Here is a 21,531-nt window from a genome sequence, read left to right as displayed (position 1 = left end):
GCACTGGGGATCCCAAGTCAGGTGCTCATGCTTGCATAGCAGGTATTTGGCCTACTGAGCCCTATAAGCATTTTCAGTGAGCTAAGAGTTAAGTGATTTGTAGTTAACCATTCAAGAACATGGGTGAAGTCTGTTCTCTGAAGGGGAAGCTAGTGAGAGACACAAGCAGAACAGCGGGGTGGGATGAGATCTGACCCTGTATTTCCCAGCAGGGTGGATTTTATTAGAACTGCTGGGGAATTGGGAATAAAGAGTGTGTTTGGTATTTCTAGATGACAATAACTATTGTTTCTGACTGGGCTGTATGGTGGCAGAAAGGGACTGGGAAGGTATTGTCTCCAGGCAGGGCCTAATAGGGACCCAGACTGACCTGGTAGCAATGACGGTGGAATGAAATACACAGACTATAGATGTCAATTTGAGATATTATTAGCAGGACTTCCGCAAGAGCTACCAGATCAGGGTAAGACACAGAAAGGAAACAGGGCTCTTAAGTGAGTTCGATAGCAGACTTGTCATTTACTGATAGAGATTTGGAAATAAAAGCTTGGGCTGGTCCTGTTAGACGGATGACATTTGAGTTGTCTGTTAGTCATCTCACTGGTGATGTGGAGTGGGCTGTTGGATGTGTACGGCTAAAGCTTTGGAAGGAGGCCAAGACTTGAGCAATCATCTGATAAGTTCTGACTTCCAGCCTAGCTGCATGGATATCCACAGTGAGCATCTCCTTGGCTTCCCTAGAGTCAGGCTTTCCCTCTGCCCAGCTCCAGCTGACCAGGAATCTCATGCATGGACAGCCTGGGGATTCAGGGACTCAAGCACTGGTAGCAGTGTGTGGTCCTGTTGTCTGCTTTGTTTCAGGCAAGGGGAAAAGCATGGTTTCCAGGTTTTATCTCCAGTTTTTAAACATGCAAAGGGTCTGCCGCCCCCTTTCATCACACTGCCCCTCCATGTCCCAGCTCGACAGACAAATGGAGACAGTTCAGCCTGATGTGTGCACTGCTAAAGTAAGGCTCCCAAGGGCCAAGTGAACGGGGCACATTCAGACAAGAGCCAGAGTGAGTGCACACTGAAACCTTGCCTTCTCTGCCACAATTCCAGCTCCAGAAACTGGTGCGTGTCCTCCTCCGAGTTTCTTTCATTCTCATGATGGCTTCCAATTAAGGAGATTTGTGGGAGGGATATAATGGATGGAAACTATTGGTCACCAAAATGTGATCTGGTTCTAGTGCAAGCTCACCTACAAAGCGTGCTTCCTAGCTTGGGGACTTAACCTTGGCAACTCAAGGCAGAGTCTACCATGCCCTCATACCCACCCTCCAGTGAAGGACTGTGATGGCCAGACTTATGTCAACTGACACATAGCCTAGAGCTATCTGAAAGGAGGGACCCTTGATTGAGAAAAATGCCTCCATAAGATCCACCTGTGAGGCATTTTCTTAATTAGTGATTAGGGCCCAGACCGTTGTGGGTAGTGCCACTCCTGGGCTGGTGGTCCTGGATTCTGTAAGAAAGCAGGTTGAGCAAAGTAATAAGGGGCACCCTTCTGTGACCTCTGCATCAGCCCCTGCCTCCAGGTCCCTGACCTGCTTGAGTTCCTGTCCTGACTTCCTTCAGTGATGAACAGCAATGCGGAAGTGTAAGCCAGATAAGCACTCTCTCCCCAACCTGCCTTTTGGTCATGCTGTTTCGTGGCAGCAATAGAAGCCCTAACTAAGACAGGGACTTAACATAGTGACAGTGTAAAACCATCTTAGAGGTTCGTCCCAGCCAGTGAGTGAGACCATGTCACTGGTAGTCAGATGCTGTGCTAACTCCTAGAGTGTCTCAGGCCCTACTCTGCCCATTACAGTTGGGTTTCTCCTTGGTCTGTTTGTTGGATGAACTTATTCCAAAAATAGACCAGCACCATGGCTCAGGAACAAGTTAGTGATTAAAACGAGACTTCCATAGACAAGTGGGCAGCTTAGCTCACTGCTGGCTATTTCAACACAAAGATTTTGTCTGCTTCGTGGGTTGTTTGGTTGGTTCTTTTTTTTTTTTTTTTTTTTTTTTTTTTTTGCTTGTTTGGGCTTTTTGAGACAAGATCTCCCCGGGTAGTCCCTGCTGACTGCTGCCTCCCAAATGCAGGGATTAGACATGAGCCATCACACCTGCATGCCTTGATTTTTTTTTTTTTTGTGGCATCAGAGAAAACAAAGCAGGAAGAAGGCCAGCCAGCTGAAAGAAGCCATACAGATTAGTATCCTCCAGCATTGACCTTGGCCTTCAAATGCAACTAACCACCAACCAAGTGTTAGCTGAGGAGTAAGATTAAACTGTTCAGCACTGGCCTTTTAGCTGCAAACGCTGTCCACAGTGGCATGGTGGTGTCTCTCACCAGGGCAAGCCCCATGAGCAGATATTGTTTGTGCTGATAAGAACTGTTAAGGTATGAGCCTCCGCCTCTATTCTCTCCCCTCTGTTTTTTGCTAAGGATGAGAAAGGATATGATAGAATGGTTATGAGCACACTCACTAGAACGAGACTCCCTCAGACAAAAGCCAGGGCCACTCTTGTACAGCTTACCTTCTACAAAAATTATGCTATGAATTATCATGTGTCACATTTCAGATAATGCTGTGCAGATATAGTAAGGGCCAGGAGACAAGCTGTTATCATTGGTTCAGGTTGTGAACCGTGTGTGCAGCACTGCACATGTGGATGAAGCTCAGCGGGAAAATCAAGGCTGCTCACACCTTCCCTGATGCTCGCTGCATACTTAGGGCATGAGACACCACTACAGAATGACTGCCTTGCTCAGTGTAGAGTCAATGTAACTGACAGAGAAGCAGAAGCCGTACAAGAACCAGAAAAACAAAGGCACTGTAACTGAGATCAGCCTTTTGCCTGTTATGAATTAGGCCCAATGTGCATGATAATGTTGCTGAGATTAAACACCCAGAAATTGGACCTTATTCTGGTTAGATAAAAGAATTAACATCGATCAAAGCAGCAGCCCAGGAAATTTTGTAGAATTACCATGCTAACATCCTGGGCAGCCAACCATTCAGCAACGTGATATACATCCCCTAAACCCCAGCTTTGCACGCCACAGAGTTAGCATGACTTATCACGTCTTGCCTACGTTTAAAAAAAAAAATTAGCATACACTTGTACTCTCACACGGTTATCATTTGATATAAAATACAAGTGTTAATATAGACAGCAAGGAACAGAAAGCGGAGGCTGGTTTGAATTCCACTCTACCACTCACTTGCTAGCTATCCTTGGGTAGGTTATGAAACTCCCTGCTCCCCTGTGTCAGTATCTGTGAAGTGGGGACTACTGCAGGCTGTATTTCACACCAGTGTTCAAAGGTAAGTGCTTGTACTGTGGTGCTGTGGACCAGCCAGACACCCACTCACCCCACCCCCACCCCGGTCTGCTACTCTAAAGTCTCCCCTCTCTCCCCTCCCACTCCCCCCTCTGTTTCTCTCTGTGTCTCTGTCTCTGTCTTTCTCTCCCTCTCTCCCTTTTCCTCTCCTCTCCCTTTTCTTGCTAATGAGTTTGTGTATATGTATGTTCTATACAAAGCATGTGTAGATATAGCTATGTGGTCCATGTTCATTTCTGAAAAACAGAATATATTTCATAAAATCTTAAAACCAGTTCTAATCTCATAATTCTGTGCCAGAAATAACTACTGCTTTGTCAAGTATCCTGCTAGTCTTTGTCCATGTGATACACCATGTGTTAGTAAGTTTAAGTTTCTATGTCTGCATAAATATATCTACATTCATAGGATCAGAGTATATATTCTAACCAGAGGACGTTTTACTACTCAGCAGTATACCATGTTTATAAACAAAAGCTGCATCATCACTTGGGATTACTATTTTAAGTAAATTCTGGAATTTATCTTATATTGTTAGAAGTTTAAGCTGATGAAATACTCTGTTAGAAACTCTGCTGGACTGAAGACCTCCGTGTTGGTTTATATAGGTGTTTGCCCATGTTTTTCCCAACAGCAGATTACTGTGTCTCTTCCTGTTCAGAGAGGCCAGGGGCACATGGGGTTCAAAGGAAACTTATTCTTCACTTAGCGGCACTAAAAACACTTCATTAACATATAATAGAAAAGTAAGCAGGGCCTTCCCAAAATGGTGCTAATAAAGTACAACTGGAGACATACAACATGGGCTAGACATTTCTCAGGGATACAGAAGATCAGAGAACAATTAGACTGCAAGCCATGGGGACCAGGGCGTCAAAGTATCCACGGTTTTCACTTTTATGGACGAAGAGGGGTAGTGATGCATGAACCCAGGGCCTTGTGCATGCTCTGCATTCACTGTGCCACCGAGCTACTTCCTAAGCCCCTCTCTGTTTGCTTTGCTAGATAAATATGGGGCTGGGGAGATAGTTCCGTGGTTAAAGCACTTGCCGTGTGTACCGATGAGGACCAGAGAACTTGTTAAAGCCAGATCCAGCAGTACCTGTCTGTTATCCCACCCCCAGCCCTGGCATACTCCAGGAAGATGGGAATCAGAGACAGGAAAATGCCAGCAGCTCGTGCACTAGCTAGCCTTGTGTACTCACCAGTGTAATCTAAGAAGCCCTGTCCCAAATAAGGTGAAAATAGAGGACCAACACCCACAACTGCCCTCTGACCTCTACGCATGCACCGTGGTGTGTACACACCTACACTCACACACACAAAGATATATTAAATAAATAAATAGAAATCTTACATATGTTTACCAAGTAAATGCTGGTTCATAAGTATTTCCTGTCATAGCTAGAGCATCCCCTGCACAGGACATTGTCAGAGGCCACATTGATAAGTAAAAGAAGGTAGTGTTAATAAAATAGGTCCAGCGAGGTGTAGTGGCTCACCCCTTTATTCCTGACATCTGGGAAGCAGAGGCTGGTAGATCTCTGTGATGAACTAGAGGCCAGCTTGATCTACATAGCAAGTTCTAGACCTGCCAGAGATGCATAGACCCTATCTTTAGGTAAATAAAAACATGTCCACAATTCCCCAGTAAAGGGAAGGGAAGTTGTGGTCAAGGAAGCAAACCAGAGTCTACACACGTGTAGCATGTTTCCCGAGAGCCCTGTTCCTGTAAACGTATGTGCAGAGGTGCGTGCATGGACTTCCTGTCTGCTTCCAGAGAAAACCCAACTCTAAAGGGACTGCTGGGCTAGATCTTACGTACTGTTGTTTTAGGAACCTAAGTAATGCCTTGCTATTTACATTTTCAAATATTTTTACTATAACCTATCTGGATGACAGTGGGGAGAGCCTGACCAGCCACCTCCTCATTTTGGCCTCTGTGTCACTTGGTGCAATCATCTAACCTTTCAGAGTCTGTACAATTGAGATAATGATGACCTATTTCTATCCTCCACTTCTTAGGGGTTGTGCCAGTATTTAGGCAAGAAAATGTTAGTTAATGAGAGCTCTCTGAAGCTTCTGAAGTGTGGGAGGTGACATGCCAGCACACGGCAGGGTTAATGGATTTGCACTTGATCACTTGGGTATCTGTGTTAAATATTCATAATGTGGGATTCATATCCACAAACAAGTGGACTCCGCCTTGTCTGTGTCCTCAAATTTATTCATGCCCACTTTGGGGCTGAGATTGACTTCTTCAGCATCTCAGCCCAGTTTTCAAGAGGGTTATCACTAGAAGCTGATGTGCTGGGATCCGGGCAAACACGAAGAAGGACCCCTCCCACAGACACTGTTCTATGCCTTATCTCCCTACCCCTTCGACTTATTCTTGAGACTTCTGCCAGTCACGCCCCCGCTTACCTGCCACCTGTGTGGCAGTTGTGCTTTGCCTCTGTCCTCACATATGACCCTGTCTTTTTTCTTTGGTCATTCCCATGTGCCGGTGTCAGCCCATGGCAGGATGCAGGAATTGCTGCACTAGCCAGTTGGGTTCTCCCCTCGGCATCCTGCAGGGCTCCTGTCTGGTGCCATCAAAGGCAGCACTGGGCTTGTGCTGACAGACAATGCAGGAACTTGTTTGTTGGGGAGAACAGTATGGAAGACAGAGTCCACAATGTCAGTGCACCTACCCCATCAGTGTCCTACAGTACCTCCCTCTCAGGGCTTGTTGGCCTCTTCTGTCACTACATGGGACAGCTGCTAGAAACGGAAGCTAGAAATGATCATTTGGTTGGGTTGTGCTTCAAGGAAAGCCACCAGGCTCCAGCTGTGTATGCTGACACCAATATGTAAATGCAGAATTGCATTGTAACCCACTGCAGGCTGCAGGCTGTGCTGGGGCATGCACTTCCCCATCTAATGCAGTTACCGAGTGCAAGGACAGCAGCCCAAACTCCCTTCATAGTCTCACAAGAAATTCTCATCCCTGGCCTTTCTGCAGGTCAGAGGTGATCCTGAGTGAGGACACTAGGGGTCTGAAAAGCCAACCCAGGGACATTCCAAAGTTTGTGGAGTTGTGCCAGTGTCATTTTGTGCTAAGAGTCACCAAGACTGTCCTTGGATTCAGTGATTCACTAGGGCTCACAGGACTGGGAAAAGCTGTCACACTTGAAGTGTGACATTACAGCAGAGGGATCCAGATTAAAAGGAGAAGCAGGACAAGGCACCTGGGAAACAGTCCAAACTACCAGATGTCCTTTCCCAGTGATGTCACCTGGATGTACTTAACATTTTTTTGACACACTCTCATATATAGCAGAAAATAGCTTTGAACTCATAATCCTCTGCCTCTTCTTCTTGGGACCTGGAACAATGGACATAGTCACCACACCTAGCTAGTTACACTTTAATGTTTAGCAGTAACTTATATAAATATCTGTAAAATATTGTCTATAGAGGAAGCTCACCTGAGCCTAGAATCACTGGGGTCAACCATACAGGTATAGGCTACCTGTGTAACTGACCTCCGCCACTTAGATCCCTCGGGACAAATATAGGCATGAAATATGTATCACATTATTGGCATAAACTGTCTGGTTATGTGCCCTAAGGCCTCAGGCATACAAAATGCTTATCAGACAGACGATTATAAGGATTTAGATGTCTTTTCTTAAGAGCCAATCCAAAGCCAGTCCTGCAAACAGACTTTCTTAAGGATTTGCAAGATTTCCGCACCCAGGCCTGCTGAGCTAACCCCACCCTGCCCATATTCCTAGAGTCAATCCACAGGAAAGCCGAGCCTCATGAGCACAGGTCTCAGACCTGAGCTGTTACCTTCTGTAGTGCTCAGCTCCCCATCCCTACAAGGAAATACCTGAGGCAGTTAACTAATAAGGAGAAAAGTTTTATTCACATTCATGTTTCTGAAGATATTAGGCCAAGGATGGCAGCCATAATGGTTTGGTCCTCTGATTAGGGCAGCATAGGGTCAGAGCATGTGTCAAAACAGGTGGTATCATCCTAAGGAGGCAAAGGATTTAAACCCACATCCCATGATATCCTTTGAGGCCCTGATTCTGGTAACCTTTGTAGCTGCCTCCCTTTTTGGCACTACCTCCCAGGGAGCCACAGTACCTAATCTCACCATCCCAGGACCAAGCCTTCACATAGGAAAATCCAGGGAACCACTCATACAGAACACAGCAGAGTAACATTTCATCTACCCTCACAGGATCATTATCATTCCTAACGGTCACCATTGAACTCTTCCCACAGAAAGCAGGCCGTCCTCGGCATGGACTTTACAGACCTGTGTAGTCAGTATTGTTCAAGGGGCAGAGAGAGGCCTGAAAATAAGCTTTCAGTGCTTCCCCATCATCTTAGGTGGGTCGAAAGCACCTTTGCCCAGATCCTGAAACCAAGGCAGCTTGAGACTAGTGTGTCCCCACCCCTCAGTGCCATCTCTCTCCTGACGTGCTTGTCTGTCTTTTTCCCCGGCAGTGGCTTAGAAACCCTGGCCCCCAGCATGAGAAGCGGACTCTGTTTGGAGACATGGTGTGCTTCTTGTTTATAACGCCCCTGGCTACCATCTCAGGCTGGCTGTGCCTGCGGGGGGCCGTGGATCACCTGCACTTTAGTAGCCGGCTGGAGGCCGTCGGACTCATTGCCCTCACTGTGGCACTCTTCACCATTTACCTCTTCTGGACACTAGTGAGTATGGCCCGAGGCTGGGGTGTGGGCGGCTGAGGCTGGCAGCGCTGTCACCATGGGCTCCTTCATGTCTGCAGCCCCTCTCACCTGCCCAATTGACAACAGACCTTCAAAGGCAGGCAGGGCACACGTATGTGGTTTGGAGGAGTTGGGGATTGGGGGTTTGCTGAGAACGGGGGTGAGAATGTACATACAAAAACACACTGCAAGGAAGAACACATCACATAAGGGAAACTCAGGTTCCCAGCCCTCACGAGTCCGAGTCCGACACACACCCTGTCCGTTCCTCCCCGGTGGACTGGGACTCCAGCTGATGTAAGGCATGGCGCTTGCTTTCCTGCTGCTTCTCGCTCTTGCTGGGCTCCTTCATGATAGGTTATGAATGAGTTTCACTGCAGCCTTTTGCACAGACCATGAATCCTGCCTGCTGGCTATTTCCTTCCTGCATCCTGACACCGCCCAAAGTCTTTGCTGGACATGGCTCTGCGCTCTGCCTGATCATTATTCCCTGAGTTGGAATATTGACTCTGCAGCGCATAAAAGCACTAATTTATCTAGTTGAGAAGACTTTAGCTGCCACTGAAGAAAAGCCATGTCCCAATAAGTGTTCCTGCTGAGTATGAGGAAGAATATTTAAGCATCCCCTTGACATGCATTGGACTTGGGGCAGTAAGTTGATTGCTGAGGCACCCATCGGGAGCACCCACAAAGGGCACCATTTGCTCCCTCTTTGTGCTCTCCAGTGGGAGCTGACAGGCTGAAGAAGAGGCTGCTTCAAGGATACCTCAGAGCCCAGCCTCCTGCTTCCTGGTGTGACTCTCCTATGTGGGCACAGTTATCATCTGGTCACATCATATTGTTATTCAGTAGTATTTCCCGTCAAAAGTGCACCCTTCCCACATCCCCTGGCACACTGTCAGCACCTCACACTGTTCCCAGCTCCCCCTCCCTCCCTCTTCCTCCCACTGCCAATCAGACCCTCTCTTCATTTCCTTCTTACTCGCTGTGAGCCCTTCCGGCTCTGGCCCTCCTCTCCCATAGTGATGTTCAGACAGTTGGGGGCGCATTTCAATCTCAGGAAGAAGGACATGACTTGAGCCATGAAGAAGCTGGGTGTGATCTGATGCCAAGAACTCATGAGACTTCTGGTTGATATGGGAATTCTAGTCCCAGCTAAGGAAACCCCACATCAAACTATTTGTCTCCTCGTTTAATGGTCCACACTTTAAAGTGTGTCCTGCTTCAATGTCAATCAAACAAGGAAACTAATCCCAAGCTTTCATTGTGATGAGAGGGTGTTAGAAATACGGCAGGAAGTAGGGCTGATGTGTAAGAGAACATAGTACAGTGGAGCTGAGTTCAAAGCCCCAACACCATATCAAGTGAGGTGTGGTTCTGTATGCCTGTGACCTCAGGGTTACAGGGGAGGCAGGCCAAGGCAGACCGCAAAAAAAGCTCGCTGGCCACTCAGCCTAGCTGCACAGATACACCTCTGCTTCAGCAAGAGATATTTTCTCAAGGCAATGACGCTTATGATAACCTAAGATTTCCTGTCTTGCTCTGGCCTCATGCTCATACACCACACACACAGATTAAGAGTCTACGTCTCTGCCGGGTGTGGTGATGCACGCCTTTAATCACAGCACTCGGGAGGCAGAGGCAGGCAGATTTCTGAGTTCGAGGCCAGCCTGATCTACAAAGTGAGCTCCAGGACAGCCAGGGCAATACAGAGAAACCCTGTCTCGAAAAACCAAAAAAAAGAAAAAAGAGTCTACGTCTCGCTCTGGCACCCACACACCTTGTAAGTCACTTCTCTGAGCCTTACCATAACCCACTCCCTCTGGTGGCATGACACTAAATTCAAGGAATACACAGTAAACAACTTTGGAAGGTAACAATTAAACACATGAGAGTTTGAGGGGGGGGTTGGTTGATTTTGTTTGTTTTACATCATAGTTAGGCCATTTGGGGTCTGGGATTTTTTTCATAGAACCATATCTATGATGAAAAGTGAAGGAAAGTGGACCCCCACATGTTAGGCCTCCAGAACCAGCTGAGGTCTCGCAAACAAGGTCTTCGAAGTGTACACCTGCCAGATAAGAAAGGAGGAGGGGTGGAGCACTGGGCAGAGAGGATGATGACTGCTTAGAGCAGAAGGCATGTGGCCTTGTTTCTTCTTGCATCTCAGATGAAAGGCAGGCTCTGGTAGGAAATGGGCCTTACATGGTAGGATGCCATAGAGCAGCTGCAAGGTGATACTGTGGAGCCAGCACCTGCCTTAGAATAAAACTCAGCTCCTAACAGCTATGTGTCTGCAAGGTGGTACTGTGGAGCCAGCACCTGTCTTAGAATAAACTCAGCTCCTAACAGCTATGTGTCTGCAAGGTGGTACTGTGGAGCCAGCACCTGCTTTAGAATAAAACTCAGCTCCTAACAGCTAACTACCTTTAAAGGACACTTAACCTTTCCTACACAGCCTCCTCACCCCAGGAGAAATGAAGGAAATCATAGCGAATCCTGGGTTGTGGTTATCTTGAAGGTTAAGTACCATAAGACCTGGTGACACGTCTAAGCACCCACCACGGGCAGACCCAGGGGTCATCTTCCTGTGTCTTCCCTGCTCCTCCAAATTCCACCTTCTCATAGCCCTCCAGAAAAATGCAGAGTAGCAAGAGGAAGGAATGACTCTCCTCTGTCTTGACTGGTGTGAAAAAAACACACTGTGGAGTCGGCTCAGCAATAGGTTACTGAATATAGAATAATTCCTTCCCAGATAAATGCTGTACTGAGCAGCCCTGGCAAAAGCAGTAATTCAGGAGCTGACAGCACTTGGAAAGTGCCCTCCGGCAGCAGCCCATTGTAAACAAGCTGTCAAGCTTAAGGAGAATATGCTGTGAAAATGTCTCGATAAACAAACACGGCAGCAGTCCAGGCCTGGCTCCTCACAGGGGCCATTCCTGGAAGAGCCTCTCAGCCAGGTGCTGCGACAAGGGACAAGCACTCACACTACAAACCTCAAAGTGCCTTTGATAAAGCATGACCACAGGGCCCTGTCGTAATGCAAACTCAGAGGCCTGCACCAGGCAGTCTGCTGTGTCCTAGAAGCCCACCTTGAACCCAAGAGGCCAAGCCCTCAATAGCCTCCATGCCTCGTGGTTTAAGGCAGAGGTTCTCAACCTGTGGGTCTTGACCCCTTTGGGGGTTGAATGACCTTTTCATAAGGGTCACATATCCTGCATTTCACATATTTACACTATGATTCATAACAGTAACAAGGAAAATAATTTTGTGATTGGAGGTCACCACAACATGAGGAACTGTATTAAAAGTCACAACATTAAGAAGCACTGAGAGCTGGGCGTGGTGGCGCACGCCTTTAATCCCAGCACTTGGGAGGCAGAGGCAGGAGGATTTCTGAGTTCGAGGCCAGCCTAGTCTACAAAGTGAGTTCCAGGACAGCCAGGGCTACACAGAGAAACCCTGTCTCGAAAAAAAACAAAACAAAACAAAACAAAACAAAAAGCACTGAGAGCCACCAGAGTAGAGGAAGGTTCATGAATTTAAGTCTGTGAACAATCAGCTGAGAACTAGGTCCACCATATTGTGAGGACATTAAGTATACTGGATGTCAGCCTCGTATCTCTGCATGTGCCACCTTACTGATACTGCAAGCCCCAATGCAATGAATGAAGGACCAAGTCCCTGGTTAGACTTGTTCCATGATTTGATCATTTAAATTCTGGATGTGAACAGGGAGCCTCCGGTTCTACATCCTGCCAGCCCATGCTACTGTGGGGCTGGCTTACAACTACATTTCCTTTGTTCTTAAGCAGATGTGTGGCTGGTTTTAGTTGTTGTTGATGAGTTTTGTTGTACTCTGCAACCTGGGCTGGTCTTGACTCATGGTAAGCCTCACCCCTCAGCCTCTGTGGAGCACAGCGATTACAGATGTGAGCCAAGGCGCCCAGATCTTAGCAGGCTTTGGGAAGTATATCTGACCTAAGGAGGGTCTCTTCCACAGTCAATCCATTCCTATACAGTCTGACAGGTGAGCTGCTCCCAGAACCCTGGTCCTGTCTATATGCTTTAATCACCCCACAACTTCCCAAGAGAAGATTTAGATAGATATCCCAAAGCCTGCTGTGCAGTCACCACAGGCCTGCAGCACCTCTGCTACCTTCCTGGAAGGGAGGCATGGATGCTGAAGCCCCCTTCTTCCAACCTTCATGTGATCAGATCCCCCTGTAAACAGACCCCATCCAGGGTAGGAGTTTAATGTCCTTTAGGTGAATACACAGATAAACTTTGGAAATCAATCTATAAGCAATAGCAATTTTAAAATAATAATCCTATGCATTTCTTCCTACCCTCTCCTTAGAGTAAGCTCTAAATGAGGTGCTTCACTTTTCATCCCAGCATCTCTCCAGATAGCTTTTCTTCATTCTCTTCATCTCGCTAAATTAAACTTTACTTTTTCCCCACTCTGATACTGCATTGTAAGGACGGGGATGTCTTAGAACATGTAGAAACAGGAGCAAATATTAGCCTGGAGCCATTGCAGACCTGTGGTCTCCTCTGCCTTGTGTTCAACTTCCTTTATTTTCCCTGAGAAGGAGCTTCAAGATGTTCTCATTGATTGAATTTGCCTGCAGACATTGGTCGTTAACAGTAATTAAATAGATTAATATGGTCTCATCTGTTTATCTGTTTGTCTACACAAGTGAGCTTTTTTCCCCCCTTTAATTTCCTGATCACAGAATCAGGAAACCTGCTGAGTCCTTGACTCCGGGTGTCCCTTGGAGCAGTACTGCTCAGGCTAGGTGTGCCTTCGGATCACCTAGAGATCTCGTTAAGTCTGGGTTGGGGCCAGAATTTTCATATTCTAACAAGCTCCCAGGAGCTGGTCCACTGTCACATTGAGAGCCAGCTGGAAGGAAACAGCTCACTTTCTTCACTTTTCCAGGATCTTAGGAAGTTGTCACAAAGTTATTATCATCCTCCTCGTATTTATAATCCGTAAAGAGTACATGCAAGACTGTGATAAGCGCTTTAGCAGCACCTCGGGTTCCCACTTTACACACAAGGAAACTAAAGCTTATAAACGATGCTCTCACACACTTAGGCAGCTCCTAGGTTCAGGAGGGACACTCCAGCCCTGTGTGCCTGTCTGCTGCCTGCCTGTCCCCTCAGCCGCCTCTCATGTTGCTAGCTCCAGTGGCTGGGTGCACATCATTGAGGAGGAACTGCTGAGGTGCAGTCCAGCTGTCAGCACAGATTCTGGGCTCTGGACACCTCAGACACTTCGTTAGTGCTTGCTTGTGCCCTGCATCTTTCTTCCACGTGTTGTGCCCACCCTCCTCTCAGTTCCAGAAAAGCCCCATCAGCCACACAATGGAATGGATACAAGAGAATCTAGCTTTTACAAAAAGATGGCTCCGCTCCAGCATGGTCAGGGCCTTTTGGAGAGAGTCCGCCTGTGAGAGCTGAAAGCTTATATTTTCATACCCACATCTCCTGGGCGCTCAGCCCGGGCATCTGCTTCCTCACCTCAAGTTCAACAGTGGCCTTGGATCCCGTGGTCCTGCCATGGAGGCCAACCAGCCTTTCTGATCAAAGCTTGTACTTTCTTTTAATTCCCGAGACACCAAGCCCAAACCATCAGACCAGCCAACTCCTGTGGACCCTTCCTGGGGACTCAGAACCCCAACCCTATCCCAACACTACTAAACAGCCCAGACTCAGGAGATTTGCCACTCTCTGAGCATGTGGGCACCTTCCTAATGGTATAAATGACGAATCTGCATGCGCTCAAACTGAAAGCTACCCCAGTTTGGAATTTTGCTTTGGGATTTTTTTTCCTTTAATTTATTGGGAGGAGGGGGTTTTCTGAGGATAGCATAGGGAAGCCCTTCCACCATATGGGTCCCAAGAATGGAACTCGAACCCTCAGGCTCACTGGTAAGAGCCTTGCCTTCTTGAGCCATATCCCAGCCCTCACCCCCAATTTTAAAAGTATGTCTTCAGCTGAGCTTGGTGGCATACACCTTTAATGCCAGCACTTGGGAGCAGAGGCAGGCAGATCTCTGAATTTGAGGCCAGCCTGGTCTACATAGCGAGTTCCTGGCCAGCCAGGACAACATAGTGAGACCCTCCCTGTCTTTTCTCTGTTAAAAAAAAAAAAAAAAATTACACCTTCACAAACACCGTGCGGATTTTCTGGACAGGCCATCAGTTTCTGCCAGCTTTATCTAAAACAAGCAGCTTGTATGTCTCATTCTAGACACTTAGATAAAAAGCATGCACTCTACGGACAGTTAGGCCCTGGAACTTGAGCAGGACTCTGGTCAGAAAGCATGGGTCTTCTGACTCATTCGCTCGACAGATTCCAGCAACTTCCCACGTGTCTAATAACACTGTGGGAAGTGCTAAACCTGCAAAGATAAATACAACATGAGCTCTGCTACCAACACACTCGGAATCCATGGGGAGAGACAAGAAAATACGCTATTGACCTCAGGACTCAATACCATGCAGGCCAGAGCACAACCTTGCAGACTGTCACAGTACAGGAAAAAGGGTGTCCTTTATTTCTGAGTGTGAATGGGGTCCTTTGCACGGTGCAGTATGGAGCCTGAAGAGCACATGAAATCCCAGCACCCCTCCCCTCTAACCTGGACAGGGCCTGCACCCAGGGTCTGTCATGTCAGGCTTCTTCACGGCTGAGGCTTCGGGTGCCAGGACACTACCACTAGGGAAGAGAGTACTCATTTTCCTACTCAAATTCTGGTCTCACCCAGTATGTAATGGAGAAAAGGAAGCAGTCATGCCAGCCCTAGCGGGGGGTCTTGGTGGGTACCGAACACCCAGCACTCAGTTGCTTGCTGGAGACCTCTGCCCTGTGTCCCCTTGTCCCAGTCCTGTGTTTAAATGACATGTTTATTTCTTGAATTGGCTGCCAACCTCTGCCACTGTTGAGTCTCTTTCATCCTTCTCTCCCACCCCAGGTGTCGTTTAGGTACCACTGTCGACTGTACAATGAATGGCGTCGGACCAATCAGAGGGTAATTCTTCTCATTCCAAAGTCTGTCAACGTACCTTCTAACCAGCAGTCCTTGCTGGGACTCCACTCAGTCAAGAGGAACTCAAAGGAGACAATTGTTTGATGTCTGTGTGGTTAGTTGGTGGACTCGTCGATTGGGGTTTGGAAGTCTCTGCACTGGGGCCATGCGCTGAGCCACCCCAAAGCCCATCCTTTAGTCTTTGGGTCTAAGAACATCTGGAGCCATGTTACCACATTGCCTGAGTGAGGAACTCAGCCAGGAGGAAACAATGCTGTTTGACTTCAAAATCATGGATGCTGCACTCATATGATACTTGCTAAGCTGCCAAACATGTCTATTTAGCAGATACTGTATGGAATTTTCCGAACACCTCTTTAACATATGAGGAAGGTTGTCCTGCTGAGGATGCGATTCAATTCTTCCTTTTTTATTATTATCTCAGATATATATATATATATATAAATATATAATTTAGATGATAATCAAAATTGGAAAGCTAATGTACAAACTGGTTTCTTGGTTTGGATGGGTTTTATTTGGGTTAGTTTATTCATTTCCCCGGTTTCTACTGTGGATTCTTTGGTGGCTAACTTGATAGCCTGAGTTGTCTTTTTCATCTCTTTTATGTCCCTTATTCAAGGAGACAGCATAATTACTGCAGAACAAGTCACATTTGAAGGGTGTTTTGTACTAAACCTCATTCAGTTATTCAGTTTTTAAAAGGGAAAAAAGGCGTGGCAGCTCACCACCAGGTGAGCTGTTTATTTAAACATCGAGGAGGAAGCATTGAGACGGCTCCCTCCTTTCAACTTGTTTGGTACTGACAGCTGATAGAAGCTATTTTCTAATAATAAATACCTGGTGTGTGAAAGGCAAACCTTACTGATGCAATACTCTTTCTTTTTTAATTCTTAAAACCTGTATAGTTTCCCAACATGGAAAAAGGCAAGGCCGTTCTGGCTCCTGCCTTGCCTCAGTTAGTTCAGTGGGCTTCTGCGGGGAACCGAGCATGAGGCTTCTAAGACCCCTAAACCTCTTTTGCATATCAATTAGCATTCCCATTGCTCTACGGAGGTAGGTGTGACAATAGAGCCTGTCCTCACAGCCTAGCGATCAATCGCTCAATCTAAGACCCTTTTGTCAGATTTAAAAAAAAAAAAAAAGTGTGCCACACACCGTTCCTTTTCCCCAGCCACGAGCCAGTTCTGTCACAGGCCAAAATAGACTTTGTCTAAGGGTTTCGTGTCTCCCTTTTATCCGACACAGCGTAGATGTCTGACCCCTAGCCAGCATTGTGTCCTGAAGCCAGGAGCGGATGTCTTTGAGACAAGCACAGACTGGGGCGACTCCCACGCTCCCACGCTCCCACCTGTCCACCCACTCCTACATGCACAGGGTGAGGAGGCTGGCCCGGCTTAAAATATGGATCTCTGGAACATAACCCACATTCTGAGTACCACTCGAGTGCCCGCCTTCAGCTCCCTGAGCGGCAGGAGTGCCGAGGCCAGGAGGGTAACGATTTTTATCTGCAGATTGACGAAGCCAGTACAGCTGTCCTCTTTGTGGGCCAAACCCTCCTCTGCCAGGCTGCTCTCCGTGCTGCCCAGGGAGTGAAACAGCTGTACAATCTTCACTGCTAAACTCGGATGCACTTTATGGCTTATGACAATAGGTTTCCTCCCCACTACGCTTCACTCCGACACTCTATTCCAGCAATATAGGTCTCAGCCCTCCTGTTTACACGGCCCTGCTCACCCCCTCTGGGCTGTCATTCGCCGCACCACCATCAACTGTTTCTTAATTGACCTTTTTAAAATGCTGGACACCGCTGGCTGCACGCAGCTGCCGCACATTTAAATGTCCTCAGCAGAGTCCAGCCTGGTAGCCTGTGAATTGCTGCAGCGCAATATACTTGATAAATGATGTCCATCCAGCCTCGGGCCCTGAGCTGTCAGAGAATCCAGTGACACCTCTCAAGTGAGCAGCGCAACCTTCATGAAATAAAGGTTCGTTCCCCTGCCTCCACTATGAATTAAGGAAGTAGTGGCTTGGAAGGTTTGGCTGAGATGTGTCCCGAGATGAAAGCACTATTAAAAGTAGGGTGGTCCCTAAAACCTCCCTGGGGCATCTGTAGTGGGGAGGTAGCACATTGGTACAATGCCTGTACCATGCCTCTTTCCTACAAACCCACCTCCAGGAAGGAAAGCAGAGGCCCCACTGGGAGGCTGAATGTTGGTAGTGAGAAGGATTCATCTGAGAATGAAGAACAGCATCAGTGCCTGCGCCTCCTAAGACAGTGCTTCACAACCCCCCTAAGGCTGTGACTCTTTAATACACTTCCTCATGTTGTGGTGAGCCCCAATCACAAAATTACTTTCGTGGCTACTTCATAACTATAATTTTGCTGCTGTTATGAATCATAATGTAGATAACTGCATTTCCCGGTGATCTCAGGTGACCCATGTAAAAGGGTCGTTTGACACCCCACCCCATGGGTCGTGACCCACAGGTTGAGAACCACTGTATTAGTGCGAGCCCCCCTACACCTCCATCAGCAACAGTACCCATCTTGGATTCTTAAACTTCTGGAAAATATTCCACTCTCTCTTAGTCATTTAAGCCTGAGGCTGTTCAAAGTAGAGAGTCTATCGACAAGGGTATACCTGGAAGAGGGCTGCTTTCAGGTTGGTGCAAAACCACCACATGAGGAGCGGCAGCCTTGCTAGCCTGAAGCCTTCCTTTGCTCCTTTCTGAACTATGGAGAATGAAGTAGAGGAAGGGACGGGGACAAGGAGAGTGAAGGTGGCTTGGTGACATATACCACTTGTGCTCCTGCACATTCCTTGCTGTGATCCAAAGACAGATGAAGGGAGCCTGCCTGTTCACCTGCCTGTTCCACAGTGCCAGGAAGGTGCTTAGCATTATTGAAGTTTGTTAAAAATCACCGTTGGTGTCCATGGTAAGTTCTCTAAACTCGTGTTTCAAATGTTCCTTCCTGTGTCGGTCTCCTGCCTAAGCAAAGACAGTGTGGGTTAGGGCATCGTGACTCGATAATTGCCTATTAGACTCTCCCTGGTCACCTAGAGTAATGATTGTCCATCAAACATCTAGATGAACTACCTTGATTCCATTGTTAGCTGCCTTGAACACACCACAGGCACCGTGACACAACTACACAAATGTCACAACTGATTGCTCTGCCTTAAAGGAGCAGCCTCATCCAAGGCTGTACCAGGCTTTTTGTGATGACAGCTGCTACCCTAGATGACCCTGCAACCATTTCCAAATGGGCTAGAGGACAGCATTACCCCTGGTTACCTACCAGAAGGTCTATTGTGATTGGTGCTAAAAGAAAGGCTATAATTGATCCAAACATGAATCTCCATGGTCTTGACTAATACTAAAGAGTCAAGGTTATGATTAGTTTTTAAAAAAAAAAAAAAAAAAAAGCTGTGATTGGGCCAAAGCATCCTGTCTCCGGCTATAAAAGGCTGCTAGAGCTCGTTTAAGTCAGCCGTCTGGTGATAGTCCTGTGCTGCCTCCCCTGACCCAGCAACAAGGAATCTAATAAGAGACTCCTCTCAAGTGATCTTTTTCTTGTCTACTTCTTGCAGTGCAGGTACAGGGTGAGCTGGTTAGCAAAGAGGTATCAGAGCGGCAGAGGATGCAACCGCTGAGCAATCAGCGTGTTGAGCTTTGAAAGCAGCAAGGCCACTGGCTGATTGACAGCAGGAGCAGCCCCAGCTGAACAGGAGAGGAAGACAGTGAGAGATGGGAAGAAGGGGTCAGAGAGCAGAGATAACGAAGGATACCAGGAAGCGGCAAATCAGAGAAGTCGCAGGCTGTAGTCACCCTGAGTTGCAGAAAGCTGCCAGGTCGTTAGGGCCAAGAATCTCAGCCCAGGCCAAGAGGGATCGTGATACCTAGACCTGCCTTGAAGCCCCACTGCCTGCTACAGTGAGGAGATGATGTATCCCGATTCCCTGGGCCTGCATAGGGGCAGTAACATTGTAGGACTAAAAAAGAGATACCCACCGTCTACAGGAGTACTGTGAGGCTGGAAGGTACCACCCGCTGCTGCTCCCACCTACCTGCTGCCATCACAGTCTGCTGCCAGATATCGAAGCAAACAGAAGCTGTCGAAGAGGAACAGTAAAATTTGCTTAGCCGTGATTTCTATCTGAGCACGGCGAAGGATCCCAGCCAGCGGACTGGCAGTGTTCCCTTCCTAGTCTTTTATCCTGAGGATGTCATGGAGAAATCAACACGTGTTGAGGATACCCGGAAGACAGCTTAGCAAACAAGCCCAGGATGCTCTTGCTTGCCCCGTGCGTGTGCATGTGTTTCCGAGTGTCCTCATCTCGGGAAGGAACAGAGGAGGCTGGGGCATTCACATGAATTCTACAGCATATGACCGATGCACCGTAAGATCCAACAGTAAAAGTTAAAAGGAATGATTTGGATTTTATGTTGTCTTTAGCTGCCATGGCCCCTTGTCCCAGTTACTAGGACACTGCCAAAGATTATCACTTCATCTGAGCTAGAGCCATGCATGTAGCAGTGAGTTTTATGCTCTTGGCGGGTCTCGTGCTTCCAGCCACCCGTCCAGGAGCTCTTTGGATTCTCAAATGAAAGGCACACATACGTCAGCTTATTTTTGAAATGCCTTGGCGAACTCAATGACGGGGCATTCCTAAACCTCCCCCTGCTACTCAAGGCCCAATCTGATAAGTGGCCAGTGGCCACCCACCCTAATTCTCACAGGGCTGGTTGGCTTTCTCTCCCGCAGCGCCTGCACCCCGTCCTTCTTCCCCGAGTCGTGGTGATTTTCCTCTGTTCCTCTCTATGCCCTAGCCCATGAAACACTAAGGGTTCCAGCAGTGCCCAGCCAGTAGCCATTGGCAATTTTACTGATTGATCAAAAAACAACTGGGGGGCTAGACAGATGGCTCAGCAGTTAAGAGGACTGACTGCTCTCCCTGAGGTCCTGAGTTCAATTCCCAGCAACCACATGGTGGCTCACAACCATCTGTAATGGGATCCAATGCCATCCTCTGGTCTGTCTGAAGACAGCAACAGTGTATTCATATACATAAAATAAGTAAACAAATTAAAAAAAAAAAAAAAACAAAACGATTGGGGACAAGGACCTTTAGTGCTTGGACACGCAGATTCCTAACTGAATCAACACAACCCGAACCACATCATTTTCAGGGAAAGTCATCTGGAGCACGGAGGAGTCAAAGAAAGATGGGAGAGCAGCCCGTTTCCTCCCAGGGGCTCCTTATCCCCTTCTGCACTGTGTCCTCCAACCAGCTATGGCTCTGTATCCCTTCCACTTCCTTATCTCAGATTTGAATCCCATCAGCTTTTCATGATGCCCCCACATAGCTTCCCCAGCTTCTCACACCTAAAGAAAGGCAGAGACCAAAAGAATCCAAGGTAGGAAAACAGCCGACAAATTAATCAGCCAGCGTTTCCTTTCCTCTTCAATCCAGAGTTGTAGACGCTACCTGAAGACCAAGCACGTAGTTTGTAGTCCCTGATAATGAGGGGATAGAGTGATCCTGAAGCTTGGTGCAGGGCAGGGCCTGGCCCATGTGTGGGGAGAGCGTTGAGATTGTTTAAGGAAGTGAAAGTCGGGACCATGATGGAACTGGCTCCACGCTGCTCTTGGCTGAGGACAGGGGATTGCTCAACAGAAGATCAGGCTGTATGAAGACTGATGCTTTGATGATGGAATCATGAGAAATTGTGAAACACTCAAAAACGAGGCAATTCAGCAAGAACATGTGTGCTCCTAGCCAGCTGCTTATTACCTAGGCAACAACCTCGGTATCTAGAGGTTGGCTTGGAAACATCCTGCCTTCCGGTTTGCTCTTATGGGCCATCCTGGTGATTGAAGCCATTTCCCAGTGGAGCAAGAGTGAACAAGAACCAGCTATAACATCAAGTGACCTGAATTCAGACCCTGATTCTGCAATGCCACTGATGACCATTATGGGGAAAGGACCTTGAGCTCTTCAGTTTCTGTCAACTTGACATGACTAGAGTCACCTGGTAAGAGGGAACCTCAAGTGAGGAATTGTCTCCATCAGAGTGCTGGGTAGGCACACCTGTGGTATGTTCTCTTAATTAATGGTTGGTGAGGGAGAGCTCAGAGCACTATAGGGGATGCCACCTGTCTTAGTTTGGGTTTTATTGCTGTGAAGAGATACCATGACCAAGACAACTCTTATAAAGGCAAATATTTAACTGGGGCTGACTTACAGGCTCAGAGGTTCCATCCATTATCATCACAGTGGGCAGCATGGCAGCGTGCGGGCAGACATGGGGCTGGAGGAGCTACATCTTGACACAACGGCAGCCAGGAGGGGGATC

General features: G+C 47.6%; 1 protein-coding gene across 1 annotated transcript in view; it reads left to right on the top strand.

Moving 5' to 3' along the window:
• Marchf3 (membrane associated ring-CH-type finger 3) overlaps nucleotides 1–16,021 on the top strand; it is a 145,203-nt gene extending 129,182 nt beyond the window's left edge. The window contains exons 4-5 of the mRNA XM_021150520.3: nucleotides 7,880–8,089; nucleotides 15,094–16,021. Coding sequence (XP_021006179.1) covers nucleotides 7,880–8,089; nucleotides 15,094–15,252 — 369 coding nt within the window. The 3' untranslated portion in view covers nucleotides 15,253–16,021. The remainder of the gene's footprint in view (nucleotides 1–7,879; nucleotides 8,090–15,093) is intronic.
• The last annotated feature ends 5,510 nt before the right edge of the window (nucleotides 16,022–21,531 follow it).

Source organism: Mus caroli, unplaced genomic scaffold (genome assembly GCF_978045245.1).
Source record: "Mus caroli unplaced genomic scaffold, Mus_caroli_1 scaffold_19, whole genome shotgun sequence".
NCBI lineage: Eukaryota > Metazoa > Chordata > Mammalia > Rodentia > Muridae > Mus > Mus caroli.
The sequence above is the reverse complement of the archived record's forward strand: the minus strand, read 5'-3'. Positions and strand labels throughout refer to the sequence as shown.